Below are 18,491 nucleotides of genomic sequence, written 5' to 3'. Positions count from 1 at the left end.
TGAATACCACAACCCTGTAGCTGTTTTTACGGATACAAAGTCACGTGTCGATGGGAAGACGAGTGGCTGGCAGTGACTGATAACAAGCTCCGTGTCATCAAACCTACAACTCGGCCGTGGAGTACTTCCTTCCAGCCATGTTCGTGGGACGAGGTCCTTCTTACTCATCTCTGAATAGGCCACAGCCCTATGACACATTCTTAATCCGGCAAGACAACCCTCCAATGTGTGGTGCTTGTGGCATTGAGATCATGGTGGACTGTATTTTGTTTTCCAGCCAGCCAATTGCGGTGGATTTGCCGTCTATTTTATGTAAAGATCAAATGAATGTGGTTAGGGTTTTAAAGTTTTGTGAATTGTCCAATGTTTTTAACAAGATTTTAGGGAGATGTTCTTAATGTGTCAAATGGTAGCTGGCTCGCCTTAGATTTTTGTAAGTGGTCAGCCAGTCACATTTCCCTGCGATTTTCTTTTAGTTCTTCTGTGTTATGTTTCTCCTCTGTTTTAATTTCTTGATTAGCTCTCTTTTGTCCTAATTGGTTTTAGTGCATGTGAGAGTCCATGTGATACAGAATTACTATGTCGTCATTTCGAGTGCTTGCGTGGACAAGACTTTTAGTTCATCTTAACATTAGTTTGTTTTTATAATTGTAAGGGCACTGATGACCTCGCCATTGGGCGCCCATCAGATCCACACACACACACACACACACACACACACACACACACTGTCTGTAATTTATGTGCCACAAAGATTAAATCATATGCTTTCTGTATTTAACTCCACAAGAAATACTGGACTAAGAGGCATTCACAGACGTTATAATAAAACTTCCCCTAATATTTATCTTAGTGGGTGATTTCAATATGCAAAATGTGCTATGGGTCTCATAATCTACTTGCCCTAGGGACAGAGTTGTTGAGAAGCCACAGGAGTTCTGTATCCATAGCACTCTCAACACCACCTACTTCAGTACTGCTGCTGAATTATCCTCAGTCATAAACATTTCATTCTGATCTCCACCTCTAGCATATTTTTCTCAGTGCGAAGTTACTGATGACCATCATTCCAGTAACACTTCTCTGTCTAGATTCATCTACCAGGCGGAATAGCTGCTGAAATAATGCAGAACGTTCTGGACTCCTCGCCATACCTGCAAAAGGTTTCAGAAATAGGTGTTATTCTGCAACATATTTGGGCACATGGAAATTTAAGGAAATTAGCTAACTAGCAAGTATGGCAGCCAAAGAAGCATGCTGTTGCTTAATTGGCCACTCCCTTACATGTTATCACTTTACTACTGAAATAGAGAGCCATGGGGAAGAACTATGAGTAGAAATGGTGTGGCTGATAAAGGCGGCTACTTAGGTGTGGCAGATATCCTTCTGTCCATATAAAAGGAGTGAATTTTTCCTCACTTATTTTGCGATTGGACACAGGCGGATGACCGATGGCTGGCTTCTTCAGAGAGAGAGAGAGAGAGAGAGAGAGAGAGAGAGAGAGAGACTTGCCTATAGTCTATGAAGGAATGGTTCCTGCAAAGAAACTTTCACTAGCAGAGCATGGTTGCATGGTGTATGGGTCAGTGAGACCTCCATGACGGATGAAAACTATACTGGACAGTCCTTCAAACAGGATTTTTGGTCTTTCCAGTTTAATCCAGTTTCTGCTGTACTATGAAAGTTTCATTCTGGAACTGCACTACAAGGCTGTGGAAGGTATAGTTTGCCTTATCATGGCTTCCAGTATTGTTTTTCTAGTGAGGTGCATGGGATAGCTTCACTGGAATTTAGAAAAAGAATGGTAGAGGTGTGGACTTATTGTAGTTCTCTGTTAGGTCATGAACTGTACTCATATAATTAATTTAAAGAGGTCCACTTCAGTTGTCCTAACAATTATTCAAACCACATCTGGTTTCGGGGTAGTGAAATCCCATCTGCAGGTGTATAAAATTATTGTATGTGATAACACACAATGTGCAGTTGGGCTAGTCAGTGCAGGGGCACCAGATCACTTCACCTTGGCAAAATCAGTCTGCCATTGGGCAGCCACACACATGAATGTCAACCATGTTGACCACGTTGGCCAGTCATGGTTGGCACTCATACCATGCAGCTGTCCGACAGCAGACAGTTTCCGCCTAGATGCAGTGATTTGGAACCCTTGCACTGACTGACCTGACCCCATATTATGCATCCCCAAATACAATAATTTTATACACCTGAGAAGGGATTTTAATATTCCGACATCAGTCGTAGTTTGAATAATCATTAGTACAACTGAAGTGGATCTCTTTAAATTAATCATGCTTCTCAGTTGTGGATGTCCTACATACCAAATCATGTAATTATATAGTTCAAATAATAGTCCATTGAACGTGAAATACAAAGATCCAATTTTGATTTCAGGTGCAGCACACAGTTTCAATGTTTTGGTGAGATTGTGTATACTCCATTACAAAGTAAATGTTTTGTTATCACTCCTGCTACAAGCTGTGCATGGAAATGGCAATGACTGATGGTACTTGTTTTCTGATTTTCATTTTCCTCTTGTGGTATTTCTGAAATGTTCTGTGATGGTTGTGGATTGCTACAGTGACAGATCTTACTAGATTCTATTGAGGGAAATGGATTGCTGCCAATGTGGTTTGCACAGTTGAGACAGTAGTCACAAATGTATTAGGGGTTTATAGAGCAATCGTATACAAGATTCAGTGGATACTTTATGGTGTGACATTGCTTCAGTATCAGGTTTGGAATAATACCATATATAAAACACAGGCAGAGTACTGGTGCTGTTATCTTGCTGGGGATTTCATGATGACATTTAAATTTTGAAAAATGTTACTTGGCTTTTGGTTGTGATGACCAGTAGAACATGACTAATGGCAAACATGATAATTATCGTAATCAAAATGGAGAATCATGTTTCCTGCTCTCTTCACAACAATACTCAGTTATGCTACATATGTTTTGACTGTAGACTGCTTTCATTCGTGTTATGGGGATTCTCAATAGCTTCATAAAGTGGATATAATGTTTAATAAATGCATATAGCGGTTTCATATACTAAACGGAATAATAATGTTATGTATTATAGGTTAAAAGTTACTAATGCCATTGATCTCTTGGTGCACAGGAACCAAAATAATTCAGGTGAACAGTCTAAATATTTACAAGGAGAAGCCAATAGAAAAGCAGCAACATTTTAGTCAAGAAGATCCTGACTGAAACTAGTGGAAGCTTTAAAAACATAAGGATATCATTTCTGCAACAGATCAGAAAAGACAGGTGAGATCCCTGCATGATATATATATATCTCCTGTCTGTCTGTCAGAGAGAGAGAGAGAGAGAGAGAGAGAGAGAGAGAGAGAGAGAGAGAGAGAGAATACATTCAAACAACTTTGTGCTGTCATGTAGTGAGCCAGTTTCTTCTTACCTTATGTGCTGTTCTGTTCCTTACAGGAAATGCCAAAGACTTCTGCGTGACTGTGCGTGTATACTATGGCTCACAATCAAAGGTAAACATTTTCAAAATGATAATTCTAAGTAACTTGGAAATTTTGGTGTTTCTTTAGATTTTTCTCTATTCTAATATTTGAACTAATTTTATTGAGAAGTCTAGATGCCTCACACGCACAATCTAGTGGGTTTCTGCACTATTCACCTCTGGAAAATGGTATTTGGAAGGGAGTGAGATATTCATTAAGGATGAACTGTAGGAAACCTGTTCTAGGACTGAATTAAAAATGGAAATAAAAATGATCTTAGCACATGTAGAAAGTTTATCCACAATTACAATTGTGTTTAATTTATCATGTCAGTACACATTTTGACCCTATGTTCGTCTTCAGATAGCCTGTAGTAAGAAAAGTTATTACATAACTTCTCGGATATAGTACAATATGTTGCAATACTAAAGGAACAAAATTTATAAATACAATAATAACAGATGAAATATAGCTACCAGTTGTGAAATAAATATTTCACATTATTGTGTATCTCCAGCTTATCATAATCCATCCACAGATGGTGTCTAGTAAAGATATCCATAGGCTGATATGCAGCTGCTAGTTGTGTTCTGAATTATGATGGACTGTAGCCAGTTGAGTGCATATGTACCATTTCTCTCTCTTACTAGCATAATTGAAAGTCTACATTTTATTTATACAGGTATAATTAATTACATGTTGGTCTCCATTAGTGAAAACAGTTAAATAAAAATCTGAGGTAATAAAATTAGGCCTACTTAAACTGCAGCTATTTTCTTTAGAAGCCATCGAAAAGATACAGTAAAGACACCAATCACATTATTTAAGGTGGACACATGATCTGTAACAACTCACAGCAAGCAGTGTTGCTGCATCAGTTTCTAGTGTTGTCTCACTTGGTGGCTGTCGCTCTGTATTGATAAATTATGGGGAATCTTGTCTCTTATATCCATGTCAACAATTGCCTTTCACAGAATGCTTAAACTACCATTTAGTGACGCTTAAGTACAAGAGAAGTTTAATATATGAAACAGGTCATCATAGTGATTGATTTTAGATCAACAGAAATTGTTAAACTTCATCTGTGAAGTGCTCTAGAGAAAGTATTAAAAAACACAAGATTAATATTAATCGTAGGGCATTGTAACTCTACAGAACAATAATATCTTATTTCTTATTACAAATGATTGATAATATGTGGTAAATACTGTTCAAAGCCAGGAAACATAACAGAAAGCCAGTTAGGTATGATATGACTTAAAACGGCACATATGAAGAATTTATTTTTAATTACACCTTGAAGGAAGTTCTAAATGAAAGTGTGATTAAAATCTTTTGTGTTGTAAAGTAGACTGAATATTTCTATTTCATCTAGCAAATTCATTAGGTTTCCCTTCTGAAGTCTGGGGAGAAAGTCTAAGTTACCGTCATTACGTATTGCAATGTGATTTGATGTTCTTAAGTGCGACCCAGATATTAGCTTAACAGACTTCATCTTTTCTGTGTGCTGTTTACACCTGATGACAAAATTTTTTTCAGTTTGCCCGATGCATTATCACAATCTCAATATCTTAGTGTATAAATACCAGAGTTTTGATAAATTGCCAGCAACTTTTTTCTTTATTGTGTCCACTTACCTTTTATAATATGTTTTCTGAGCAAAAAGAAAGTTTTATACCACACTTCTTAAAATGGTTAAAAATTCTATCTTAAGTACACAACTAGTTTCGGCCAAACAGTTATCTTGTGGCAGGACTTCTCAGATTTGTCACATCATTTGCTTTAGCTAAAGAAACTATTTTCAGATGTGGCTAACTATGAAGACAGGGGCACTTCATGGCCAAACTAATACTTTCACATGCAAATGCGATTGCAAAATCTCTGTCTGTACTAGTACTGTGACTAATACCTTTGCAGTTCTTGGGTGTCGATACTAACAAAATTTACAAGCAACCATGCAAATTAGTCGCACATTATTTTGAGTGTGACTAATAATGAATTAGAATAGAAGGGGCTCGAGTCCTCCTCCTCCTACTTACTACTACTACTACTACTACTACTACTACTACTACTACTATTACTATTACTATTACTGCTACTCCTATTGATCATATTGTTGTTACCATACTTCTTATTCCAGCTTCTGTTTTGTTTCAGGTTAGAACTGACATCTGAGAAATTAAGACATCAGTATGAGGGCCAGTTGAATAAGTATACAAATGTTGTTAAAGGATGGCAGTATCGATGGTTTGTTTTGAATCCAGAAAGTGGCACACTGAATTATTATTTGGTACGAATTAGTATTATATAAAACTATAGTGATCTGCGCCTTCCTCATGTCCTTGTTAGACTGTAGCCGAACCTAAACACTCTCCATGATATCTTTTGATTTTTACTAATCTGCCATTTCATTTGTATGAAAAGGCTCTTTCATGCTGGATGTTTGAAGAGTAGCAATGCACACTTGGAACTTGAATGGTGTCGAATATATATGCAGAAGTGTAAAAATGAATAATGAGACATAAATGTCCTATTGCTTTTTTCTAAAAAGGGCCCATCATTGATTATGAGAATAGTAGTCCAGAAGTAAGTTATGATGTCTTTACTGAAGCTCATTGTTGGATTTGAATCTAGTTAACTATGCAGATACAATCCATTCCATGATTATCAAATTTTTAGTTCAATAGTGAGTCACATTTTGAAGAAAAGATACTGATACAGTAACAGCAAATAAACTGCTGTACCAGAAAGACTTTTGGAAGACAGGGATGAAGGAAACCAATATGTTTTTCACTTTCAAACTCAACTGTGTGTTTCGAGAGCGATGGAGGACTAAAAATTTTAACCAAAATCTGCCTATTAAGAGGTCATACATAAAATATTGTGTAAAGCTCGGCTCCCTCTGTTCATCCATGAGTCAGAGAAGGATGTGAGATGTTACTCTCATGTGGATTTTATATTCCTTTACTTTAAGATGGATTTTTGTTCTGTTCCATGTCAATAAGATACGCACTTACAATATAACTGGTGATGTATGGAACTGTTTCTCATAAGGTGTATGCCAGTATACCAGTATCTCTGTAGCTGGAGAATTATCATAAATGTATGTAACATAAGGTGTGTCCATTGGGAAATATCGCACCACTACTGTTTACAGTATGGATGCAGGGTGCCCAAAACCTACAGGGTCTGCTTTATACAGACAATTAATTATTGAAAACTGGGCACTTTGAAGTATGGAAGCAATAGTCACAGAGAATATTTCAATTGTTACAACGTCTTAAATGGGCATGACATGTGAGGCATGTGTTTGTAAAATGCTTATTTTTCGTAACAAACAACTGCTTGCTGCATCAGTATTAGTGTTATTACTTTGAGAAATAATAATGATTCATCTGTGATGTGTCAACAGTGAAGTTTACTACAGTTTACAGTTCATGTTATGTTCACAAATATGGTGCATTACACATTAAAGGAATTCGCAGTAGTGCATTTAGTATATGTTGTAGCAGAATGTTGTGCCTGAAAAATCTGTTCTCTACAAACCACTGTGAAGTGCATGGCAGAGGGTATGTTTCATTTTATTAGTTATTGGGGAATTTCCTGTTTCATTCACATATGGAATGTGGAACTGTGGAAAGAACGACTGTTGAAATGCCTCTTTGTGCACTGTAATTAATCTAATCCTGTCCTCATGATACCTATTTTAGTGATACTTAGGAGGCTGTAGTATATTAGTAGCATCATCGTTTAAAGCTGGTTCTTGAAATTTTGTAAGTAGGCTTTCTTGAAAAAGTTAATGTCTATCTTCAGTAGTCTTCCAGTTAAGTTTCTTCAGTGCCTCTGTGACACTCTACCACAGGTCAGACAAACCTATGATCATTTGTGCTACCTGTCTCTGTATACGTTCAATATCCCCTGTTAGTCTTATTTGGTATGCGTCCCACACATTTGAGTAGTATTCTGTGGTGGGTCACATGAGTGACTCGTAAGCAGTCTCCTTTGCAAAGTGATTGCATTTCCCCAGCATTGTACTGATAAACCAAAGTCTGCCATCTGCTTTACCCATGACTGAGCTGAGTGAACCTATGTGATCATTACCTTTCACATCCCCACAAAGAGTTACACCCAGGTATTTGTATGAGTTAGCCAATTCCAACTGTGACTCATTGATATTATACTTGTAGGATACTACATTTTCTCATTTTATGAAGTGAAGTGCGCAATTTTCAATTTCTGTACATTTAATATGAGCTGCCACTCTTTCAGTATCTAATATGAGAAAAGTGCAAGTATGGTTTCACATGCTCGATGTTTTCAAAATCCATTCTGTTTGCCATGGAAGATGTCATTCTGTTAAAGATATCTCATTATATTTGAGCTCAGAATATTCTAAGATTGTACAACAGATGGATGTCCAGGATATTGTATGGTAATTTTGTGGCTCACTTCTGCTGCCCGTGTAGATGGATGTGTCCTGTGATTTCTTCCAACTTCTGTGAATGATTTTCTTTGTTTGAAGGATCTACGAGACCTTTTAGTTAAAAGACAGGCTAGCTCAGCCAGAAATTCAGTATAAAATCTGTTAGGGAGTCCATTGATTGCTGGAGCATTGTTAAATTTTAACAATTTCAACTGCTTCTCAATGCCACTGACAGTAATACTCATTTCAATCATGTTTTCAGTGGTGCAGGGATTAAAGTTGTGGTAACGCTCCAGAATTTTCCTTTGTAAAGGAACATTTGAGAAAGAAGTTTTTGACATTATACTGCTACAGTAGTCATTGAAGGCTTAATGCATTGCTGTCTTGACAGCCAAATGGATTACATTCAGCATCTCTCTATCTATAGCCCTGTGCTGTGTTTTACACCTATTACATGCAGTAGTCTGTTTCTTTAGAAGTTTCTTTGTGGTGACTGTATATCACAGAGGGTTCTTCCCACCATGAACTGTTGTACTGAGTATGTGCCTATCCAGTGTGTCGTCAACTATTCTTTTAAACTTGAGCCATAGTTACTTTATATGCTCGTGTCATGAGATAAAAGTTTCAAGTTACATATTAAGATATTAAACTACTGCTTCTTTATCTGGTTTACTGAACATATAAGTATTTCTAGTAGTTTCTGCCCTTTGTACTTTGGTAGCCATTACTGTTACAGCTGCCTCATGCTCACTGATATGTGGACACCCTGAAAGAGGTCAGGTCTATTTGTGGCCATTAGATCTAATGTATCTTCATCATCAGTGGGATTCGGAACTATCTGTTGTAGGTAGCTTTCAGAGAAGGCATTCAGTTATATTTCCTCTGTTGTCTTGTCATGCCCACCACTAACAGAACTATAAGTGCTCCAGTTGATTTTTGAATGATTAAAGCCTTCTTTAATGATTACAGTATGATTTAGGGAACTTAAAATACAAGTGAACTGAGGTTTTTCTATTTTTTTCAGTTACATCAGGAGGCAAGTTCGGTGATATGTAAAAAGCACCAGTTATTACAATTTTATGCCCACCCTCGATACTGAGTCTTTTGCAAACAGTCTCACTTGCTACTTCAGTTTACTGAGCGAGGTGGCGCAGTGGTTAGACACTGGACTCGCATTCGGGAGGACGACGGTTCAATCCCGCGTCCGGCCATCCTGATTTAGGTTTTCCGTGATTTCCCTAAATCGCTCCAGGCAAATGCCGAGATGGTTCCTTTCAAAGGGCACGGCCGACTTCCTTCCCTAATCCGATGAGACCAATGACCTCGCTGTCTGGTCTCCTTCCCCAAAACAACCAACCAGCTACTTCAGTTTCTATGTTGGCAGATTTGAGTTTCTTGTCTATTGTGAGACACACCACCTCTGTTCCCCATCAGCCTATCCTCTCGATACACACTTAAATTTCCCTAAATATCTCACTACTATCAACTTGAGGTTTTAACCAGCTTTCTATAGCTAGTATTGTGTGAGCTTCAGTGTTTTTTAGGAGCACATCGAACTGTGGCACTTCGTTGTGGATGCTTTGACAATTACCCACTAGGTATTTAATACTCTTGCCTTTGGCGGGCATTTCCTTGAATCTTACACTGATACTTCAGCATCTCCTACAGCTGTCGTTATCTGGACTGAATGGAGAGTTGCCTACTCTAAAAATATCTTGTGTGCACTCCACACACTGTCAGTTGCTTGAGCAGCACTTTGATTCGTAATGCACACCAGACCCATTTTGGGGGACCTTACAGTTCTGAAACATATGGTGGAAGTCTAGGAAGGCACAGGCTAGCTGGTCATAGAGCCTATGCAGTTTCTGGGTCAAGCCTTCTACATGCCTCAGAAGCAGGGGGCCACAATCTTTTCTGAGGACAATGCTGCAGATAGTGAACTTTGTTGAAACTTAGTGAGCAAGGTTGGTATTCTTAACCTTCTCAGCCAGTCACTGGAATAATCCAAGTATGACCTCTTGAGTCCAGAAGACAGGAATGGTTTGTCTCCATGTGTGCCACAATCTGCAACTGGTTACACCCTGTTTCTTCAGTGGCTGCCAGAATGTCCTCTTCAATGTGTTGAATGTGGCCACAAGGCACACACACTCAGTGCACATGGTGTTCCTTACCATCCCATGCTGCCGTTTCCCAAGGGGTACCATCATTCATCATACGCTTGAACTGCCAATGATTAATGTATGCCTCCCTTTTGTGTTTGCCTCCCTGGACACGGAACACATCATTTTTCCCAACAGCTGATTGAATCTCACTGGCTCAGTTTTGGTTTCGGTGGAAGACAACACTTTGAACTTCTTGGTTAGAGCAGTGAGTGCGGCGTCGTGAGATTCCCTGGTCCCTATATCCCCTGTACAGGATTCTTAGACCTCCCATTGACATGCCACTCAGTTACGGGTCCTGTATGTCCTGTAGAAGAGGCAGTTTCCAAGGGACAGGATATTACTGGAGGTACCTTTGGTATTTTTGATACATGATTCTTGGTAGCCCTCCCAAAACACCCGTTCGACGCATATTCCAATCACATGACAGTACTCAGGGCAGTATCCAGCTTCTTACGAATGACCAGTATTCATCCTATGCCCAAGAACAGCATACACAGTGGGGCTGCATTGTACCTGGTACAAAATTATACAGAACTGTAAACAGATAACTTAAAACTAAGTGTGCCCATTCTCTTTTTAAGTTATGGGTCTGATATGCTAAAACTATTCCCAGAAGCTTTTTACTGCTGAAGTGATTTGTAGCCAAGACAAGTTATCTATTATGATAACAGAGAAACTTATTGCAAAATTACCCATTTCTCTGAAACATTTTTCGGGTTATAGTCACTAACAAATTTGATAATACTGTTAATTTAATTATATCTAAAAACAAAGATGATGTGACTTACCAAATGAAAGCGCTGGCAGGTCGATACACACACCAACAAACACAAACATACACACAAAATTCAAGCTTTCGCAATAAACTGTTGCCTCATCAGGAAAGAGGGAAGGAGAGGGAAAGACGAAAGGATGTAGGTTTTAAGGGAGAGTGAAAGGAGTCATTCCAATCCCGGGAGCGGAAAGACTTACTTTAGGGGGAAAAAAGGACGGGTATACACTCGCACACACATATACAGACACAAGCAGACATTTTAGTTATGTCCCCCACAGATCATTTGAACAATTCGATTCTTTTATCAAAATGGTGAACAAGTCAGGTCAGTTTATAGGATATGTATACATGATTACTGTTAAGATTTATGAACACATTGTCATTTTATTCCTACTTATACAGCTACAATTAAAAACAAGCCCCCTTTTTTCCTGGCTACCAGTTTTTCAGTAGAAATTTGTTTATGACAGATGCAGACAGTATATGCTTATGCCAAAAGAAGAAACGTATGTGATACAGTAGTTATTTACAGTAACTGCAAATCACAAATGATGATTCATCACAAAATAGACTTTAACAACACTCATAACTTAAGAAGATTCTCCATTTGCAAACATCTGAAAACTATTCACATGATTTCTGATAATCCAGAAGGCTCACCAGACAGAAGATTTCTGATAATTGTCAAAAAATGTACATTTCTCCATATTGATACACACTGAATCTTGGGCTACATGATTACTTAAATGAGAATACTAGTGACAAAATTGCAACAGATGTTGTGGCCCAAAGTATATTTTTTGTGGCACACAATTTAGGGAAAATACACAATGTATCATGACACATGCACGAGTCTTGACACAGTCAACACAAAAAACACATTTAAATTTTACATCATGTTTCTGGAACCAACAAGGGAATGGTCCAATCCAGCGTGTCAAAACCTACCCTGAAATTTTTCATGCAGGTAGAATACATCGAAAGAAGTGCACTGTCAATATGTTTGCTGCTAAGGCACACGGCAAGTATTTCAAAGAAATTAAAATTTCTCATTTTTTCCACATGAAGAACTGCTTATAACAGCACTTTCTACAACCCTTCCTGTGTAGCACTCAAATCAGTGAATAAGCAGATGAAGCTGCCAAGATGATGTAGCGCCACATAGTGTTGAGTCCAAGGTGCATGCATGCGATTTTTAGTACTTATTCCATGCCAAGAATTCCTTACTTCATTAATTTTTTGAATAACTTGCAGTTCATTTCGACAGATAAACTGTTGCAGATGTAATTGTTACAAAGGTGACTACAAGAGCAGAAAAAAGAAAGGCAGTCTATGATGTTACCTTACGGATGACTTCCATCAGTCAGGACTTTAATTTGTTGACATTAAATATTTTATAACAATTCCTCTAGCACAGTTCTGATGATAAATTTTGAATAATATATATTTCACTAACAATGAAGCGTTATCGTTGTTTATTCCCTGTACTTGTCACAAAAATAGATAGTGCCTATTGGATGACGAAACAATCATTTTTCTTACATCAGCCACACCTGATAAAAGAAAGATTAATGCATTCAGGTGCTTTACAGAAATTACCAGTTTTATTTAGCCTAAACTGGAATGTAGTAAGAAAAGGTGGTGGCTGTTGTTCTGCATATTGTGCTGCGTACCAGGCATACTTGATCAACCAGGTTCCCGGGTTCGATTCCCGGCGGGGTCAGGGATTTTCTCTGCCTCATGATGACTGGGTGTTGTGTGCTGCCCTTAGGTTAGTTAGGTTTAAGTAGTTCTAAGTTGTAGGGGACTGATGACCATAGATGTTAAGTCCCATAGTGCTCAGAGCCATTTGAGCCATACTTGATGAAATTTGTAAAATGTGGTTATGCAAACTGTCAATGCAGAAATGACTGAAGTTTAGCAATACTATTCCGCTGATAAACCTGAAATGAAAAAGGGCTTTCAGAAATTATGTTATTCTACAGTTATCTGAAAAATGATTTACACTGCTTGAAAACATATTTTATTAATTTTGAGTGGAATCTGAATTACATTAACAGTCGTTTTGTAGTCCTCCTAAAGACCAAGGTGCCATTATGTCCAGGCCAAGAGCCCAACAAAAGCAACAAATTATTCTCTATAAATGGTAGGAAGACATTTTGGATGAAACATTGAAAATTATTCTCTCCTATTTTTCCAGATTTTGCTACAGTGATTACAAGACTGTCACAAGTATTAGTCCTTTTTTTTTTTAACTTTTTGTCCCAATTTGCGTGATGTTCCTGAAGACGAGAGAGAGTTGCGGAAGCAGTAATGCACTGATATATATCAAACGAATGATACATATCATACAAATGTGTCATAGCATTCATCGACTCTACAAGCAACTCTGTCCTGCAAATACATGGGGGGTGGGGGGTGGGGGGGAGATATCTCAGAGTGCAAGTAAAATAAATCCTTAGCTATGCAATCCAGTTTTCTGGGAGTAAAACGAATTTGCTCCCTTACTAAGGCAAAACAAGTGCACTATCCTAATGTTTTGTCTTTTTTTTAACTTGAAATGATAAAGTGTAGTTTGCACAAAACTTGAATGATTGGCTTAATACACAGCTTTTAGTGGATAACAAGAAGCTGCGTCTTCACGTTAGCTATGAATTTCTCTATAGTATTATCTATTAATGACATCTCCTCTACACTTTTACTTGAAGCAGACTTCATAATTTTGTGACTTCCATTTCTGTATAACTTCCTAAATCTTTTTAACCAGTTCAAAGAAGCGTGGAAATCAATAATATTCATCTCATTTGCAGTCCAGAGCACCCAGTCTTGTAGACTTCCCTTGGTAACGGTGCATTGACTCTCACAGGCTGTTCTAAATCTTTCAAATAGTTTTTCTTTCACACTTTTGTGAGTTTCATTTTGGTGCATGTTTTGTACTTTGTGTAAATCTTTTTCCCATTAATGCAGTTCATGTTGAGATTTTATAAAATGGAACCAGATTTGCACACTGCTTAAGTTTATGTGTTTTCTTCCTTCTTCGTTTTCTTTCTCACTGGGAGCTGTTACTGTACATGTTTTCTTTGGGCTTATAAGGTACTCTATTTTTGTTCTGAACTATAATTTTGACAAGTCATCGTTCAAACAATAATTCATGGAATCATAGTGTTATTTCCTGTTTCTTCCAATGTTTCCACAATTTCTAACGAAATGTTCACATTGTTGGAATGAATGTCCAAGAAATTAACTAATAAATAACAATTTCATCAGTTTTCAGGAGACTTAGGTGATTTTGATCACATATCGGTACCACATTCTTCATATTTAATCTTAACAAGGTGGAAAACATTAATTGGGTTCCACATTACTGTGAACCTCTGGAATGTGCCAAAAGGCAGATGCTATTAGCTACATATACCAAGAAGTCACAAAGAAAATTATTTCAGTTTTATCTCTACTGTTAACACTTAGCGATACTGCGAAGACAACTGCCAATTACACTGAAGCACCATTCAGATACAGTGATATGTAAACAGGCAGAATACAGCGCTGCGGTCAGCAGCGACTGTATAAGACAACAAGTCTCTGGCGCAGGTCTTAGATCGGTTACTGCTGTTACAATGGCAGGTTATCAATATTTAAGTGAGACTGAATGGTGCATGAGCAATGGGACACAGCACCTCCGAGGTAGTGATGAAATGGGGATTTTGCCATGTGACCATTGCACAAGTGTACCGTGAATATCAGGAATCTGGTAAAACATCAAATCTCCAACATTGCTGTGGCTGGAAAAAAATCCTGCATGAATGGGACCAATGATGACTGAAGAGAATTGCTGCAGATTTCAATGTTGGGCCATCAACAAGTGTCAGCGTGTGAACCATTCAACGAAACATCATTGATATGGGCTTTTGGAGCCAAAGGCCCACTGTGTACCCTTGATGACTGCACGACACAAAGCCTTATGCCTTGCCTGGGCCCGTCAACATTGCCATTGGACAGTTGATTACTGGAGACGTGTTGTCTGGTTGGACGAGTCTCGTTTCAAATTGTGTTGAGTGGATGGACATGTACGGGTATAGAGACAAGCTCATGAATCCATGGACCCTGCATATCAGCAAGGGACTGTTGAAGTTGGTGGAGGCTCTGTAATGATATGGGGTGTGTGCAGTTGGAGTGACCTGCATCCATTCATGCCCATTGTGCATTCTGACAGACTTGAGCAATTACAGCAGGAAAATATGACATCCCACACATCCAGAGTTGCTACAGAGCGGCTCCAGGAACACTCTTCTGAATTTATTTATTTATTTATTTATTTATGCATTTATTTTACCTGGCAAGATTAGGGCCTTCAGGCCCTCTCTTACACCTAACCAGGCATACTCAGATTCAACAAATTTCAGTTTCTACAGAACATTAAGGACATATTACATGTTATACAGTATTAATGTTAAGAAAAAAAATAGAGATTATAAACGTAGTACAATGATAATTATAACAATCAAAAATTAATTATAACAATCAAGAATAATAATAATAATAATAATAATAATAATAATGACTATGTATATGAAAGTAAACATATTTTTCTTTTATGAATGTCAGTCCTATTGCTAGTTGGGAATTTTCTCGTTATATTCTTGCAGCTTGTGAGTTATTCTCATCAAGCAGAGACATAAGACGATAGAATGGGGTGAAAGAGATATAGAAGAGGTAGATAGGTTAGATGAAGAGAAATAGAATGGTAAAATTCGAAGCTATGATGGAGAGGAGAAAGAAAGAGATGAGAGGGGCCCAACAATGGTGGCTATACCGTCCCTAATATGTAAGTCTTGAGTTCACTCTTGAATGTTGAGTGGTTCCGGATAAGACGCAGATCACAGGGGAGCGCGTTCCATAGTCGTATGGCTGAGATGGAGAATGACATGGAGAATGATTTTGTGTTATGTAAAGGTACAGCCAAGATGCTAGACGTATCCGATCTGGTATTGCGGTTGTGGAATGATGATAGGTGTTTAATGTGAGAAGATAAGTATTGGGGGCACCAGTGGCTAAGAAATCGATGAAGTAAGCACATCGTGTGGAGATCGCGTGCCTTATGTGGGCGTATCCAACCTAGCTGGGAGTATGAAGGACTGATATGATCATACAACCGTATATTGCATACGTATCTAACGCAAGCGTTCATCACTAGCTCGAGGCGTCTCGAATTTTCACTATTTGTGCCGTGTTGAACTACATCACAGTAGTAAAGATTAGGCAAGACTAGTGTTTGGACTAATTTTTGTTTAACATGGGTTGGAAATATTTTTCTAAATTTCTGAATTGCATGTAGGGAGGAGAGCGATTTCCGACAAGCTGTAACTGTTTGTTCTTCCCAGTTTAGGTGTTCATCCAAGATTATTCCAAGGTCTTTTACTGTTTTTTGGTATGGTAGTTGGGTACCATTGAGGTGTATTTGAGGGACTGTTTCGTGAAAGTACTGACTGATTAACTTTGGATGAGATATAAGTATGACCTGGGATTTCTTGGGGTTTAGTTTCAGACCTAGGTTCTGTGCCCATCGAGAAACAGAGCAAAGATCTGCGTTCATACTCGCTACTGCGTCAGCAATGTTCTTGGGGCTTGCGCTTATGTACAGTTGGATGTCGTCGGCATATAGATGGTAGTTGCAGGAGTGAATCACTGAAGAAATATCATTAATGTACAGTGAGAAGAGTAATGGACCAAGGACGGAGCCTTGGGGAACTCCAGAGCGCACGTTTTTCCATGATGACTTTTCCGACCCACAAATGACTTGTTGACTTCTGTTTTTGAGGTAGCTGTCGAACCAGTGTATTGCGCTGTTTGAGAAATTCAGCTGCTTCATTTTAATTAGTAATATATCAAAGTCAACTGTATCAAAAGCCTTGCTAAAGTCAAGCAGTGTTAGGATGGTAGCTTCACGTCTGTCCATAGCATGTTTAATGTCATCAGTTACTTTGATTAATGCAGTTGCTGTACTATGGTGCTTTCGAAAGCCTGACTGATATTTGTCATGGATGTTATGAGTTTTGAGGTAATCCGTCAGCTGTTCATGGACGATGTATTCTAGGGCTTTAGATATTGCAGGTAGTATGCTGATCGGCCTGTAGTCACCTGGCGACTTAGGGTTGTCAGTCTTGGGTATAGGTTGAATTAAACTTTGCTTCCACTCAGTAGGATATGTACTACTGACAAGAGACAGGTTGAAGATGTCTGAGATAACTGGAGTAATAGTGTCTACGACGTTCTTGATCATGCCAATGCTCACTCCATCATTTCCTACTGCCTCGGAAGAGATTCTCGTAATTGCCTTGTGTACTGTGCCGGTAGTGACATGTTTTAGGAAAAACTTGTCTCTCGAGAGATTGATATCTTGGGGCTGGTAATTTGTCGCTGCGTGGCAGTTTACAGCTGTTGAGAAGAAATCGTTTAATTCTTCTGCAGACGCTTGATAAACAGCGTCAGATCTTCGCTTCCCTATACCGAAACTGCGCAGCTTTTTCCACAGTGCAGCAGGTTTTGATATGCCGCATACGACAGAGCGGGCATGTCTGATTTTGGCATTTCTCACGCTCTGCTTGGTTCTATTTCGGAGTTTCCTATAAGCTTCGTACGCCTCGGGAGTTGGGTTACGCTTGAAGGCCCTATGTGCAGCATCACGTTTATTCATTAACTGGCGTAATGCAGTGGTGAGCCACGGAGCCGGAGCTCTCTTTACCTTGACAGTGCGTTGAGGAGCATGTTTATCATACAGTGCAATGATTTTGCGACATAATTCCCGAATTTTTCCGTCTAAAGTCGGTTCATTGCTTATATCATACCAAGGGATGTCTGAGCAATCCTTTTGAAGAGCGTCATGGTTAACATTTTTTAGGTTTCTGTAGGTTACCAGGTAAGATTTTTCTTTGGTAGTATGCACTGAGTAATTTAAGAATATCACGTCATGAGCAGAGAGTCCTGGAGCGGATGTCTGATTGGCGCGAATTATTTTATCTGGTCGCTTTGTTGCCATTATATCTATGAGTGTATGGCTGTGTGGCGTGTGATGAGTTGGGTCCAGCGGTGTTAAACTCATATCATTGGAGTGGAACAGTCTCCTTAGTTTTTCTGCAGAGGGAGATTTTAACTGTAAGTCGATGTTTGTGTCGCCCGTAATGATTATGTGTTCATACAGTGTCACGAGCGAGGACAGGGCAGACTGAAAGGAGGACATAGCACCGACGTTTGGAGGTTTATAGATTACTCCAATTAGCAGTTTCTGATTTGATGTATTTATTTCGAAAAACAAGAACTCTGCTTCTCCTTCGCACTTTGCATCCGATGTGCATAGTATAGTAGGTCTCAGATCAGAGCGAACATAGGCACCCACACCACCCCCGCGTCGTGTTTCACGATCTGCCCTTAGGAGAGTGTAACCAGTGATTCGGATAGCGTCGGAAGAGATGTTTGGTTTCAACCAAGTTTCAGAGACGAGGATAATATGGAACAGCGATTGGCAGAACAGGTTACAGAACTCGTCGAAGTGAGCCGTTAGCGACTGAGCGTTCGCGTGGGCCACAAAGAGCCCTCCACCGGAACCGGTCCGTCCCATTGTGGCCGCCTGTAGGACCGACCGC

General features: G+C 38.9%; 1 protein-coding gene across 3 annotated transcripts in view; it reads left to right on the top strand.

The window, feature by feature from the left end:
• Positions 1–18,491, top strand: part of LOC126248665 (oxysterol-binding protein-related protein 11-like) — a 222,608-nt gene that overhangs the window by 57,066 nt on the left and 147,051 nt on the right. For all 3 annotated transcript variants that reach the window (XM_049949883.1, XM_049949881.1, XM_049949882.1), the window contains 3 exons: positions 3,140–3,291; positions 3,466–3,521; positions 5,649–5,781. In XM_049949883.1, the coding sequence (XP_049805840.1) occupies positions 3,505–3,521; positions 5,649–5,781 (150 nt within the window). In that variant the 5' untranslated portion in view covers positions 3,140–3,291; positions 3,466–3,504. The remainder of the gene's footprint in view (positions 1–3,139; positions 3,292–3,465; positions 3,522–5,648; positions 5,782–18,491) is intronic.

The sequence above is a fragment of the Schistocerca nitens genome, chromosome 3 (assembly GCF_023898315.1).
Source record: "Schistocerca nitens isolate TAMUIC-IGC-003100 chromosome 3, iqSchNite1.1, whole genome shotgun sequence".
In the NCBI taxonomy this organism is placed as follows: domain Eukaryota; kingdom Metazoa; phylum Arthropoda; class Insecta; order Orthoptera; family Acrididae; genus Schistocerca; species Schistocerca nitens.
This window is presented reverse-complemented; position numbering and strand designations above follow the sequence as displayed.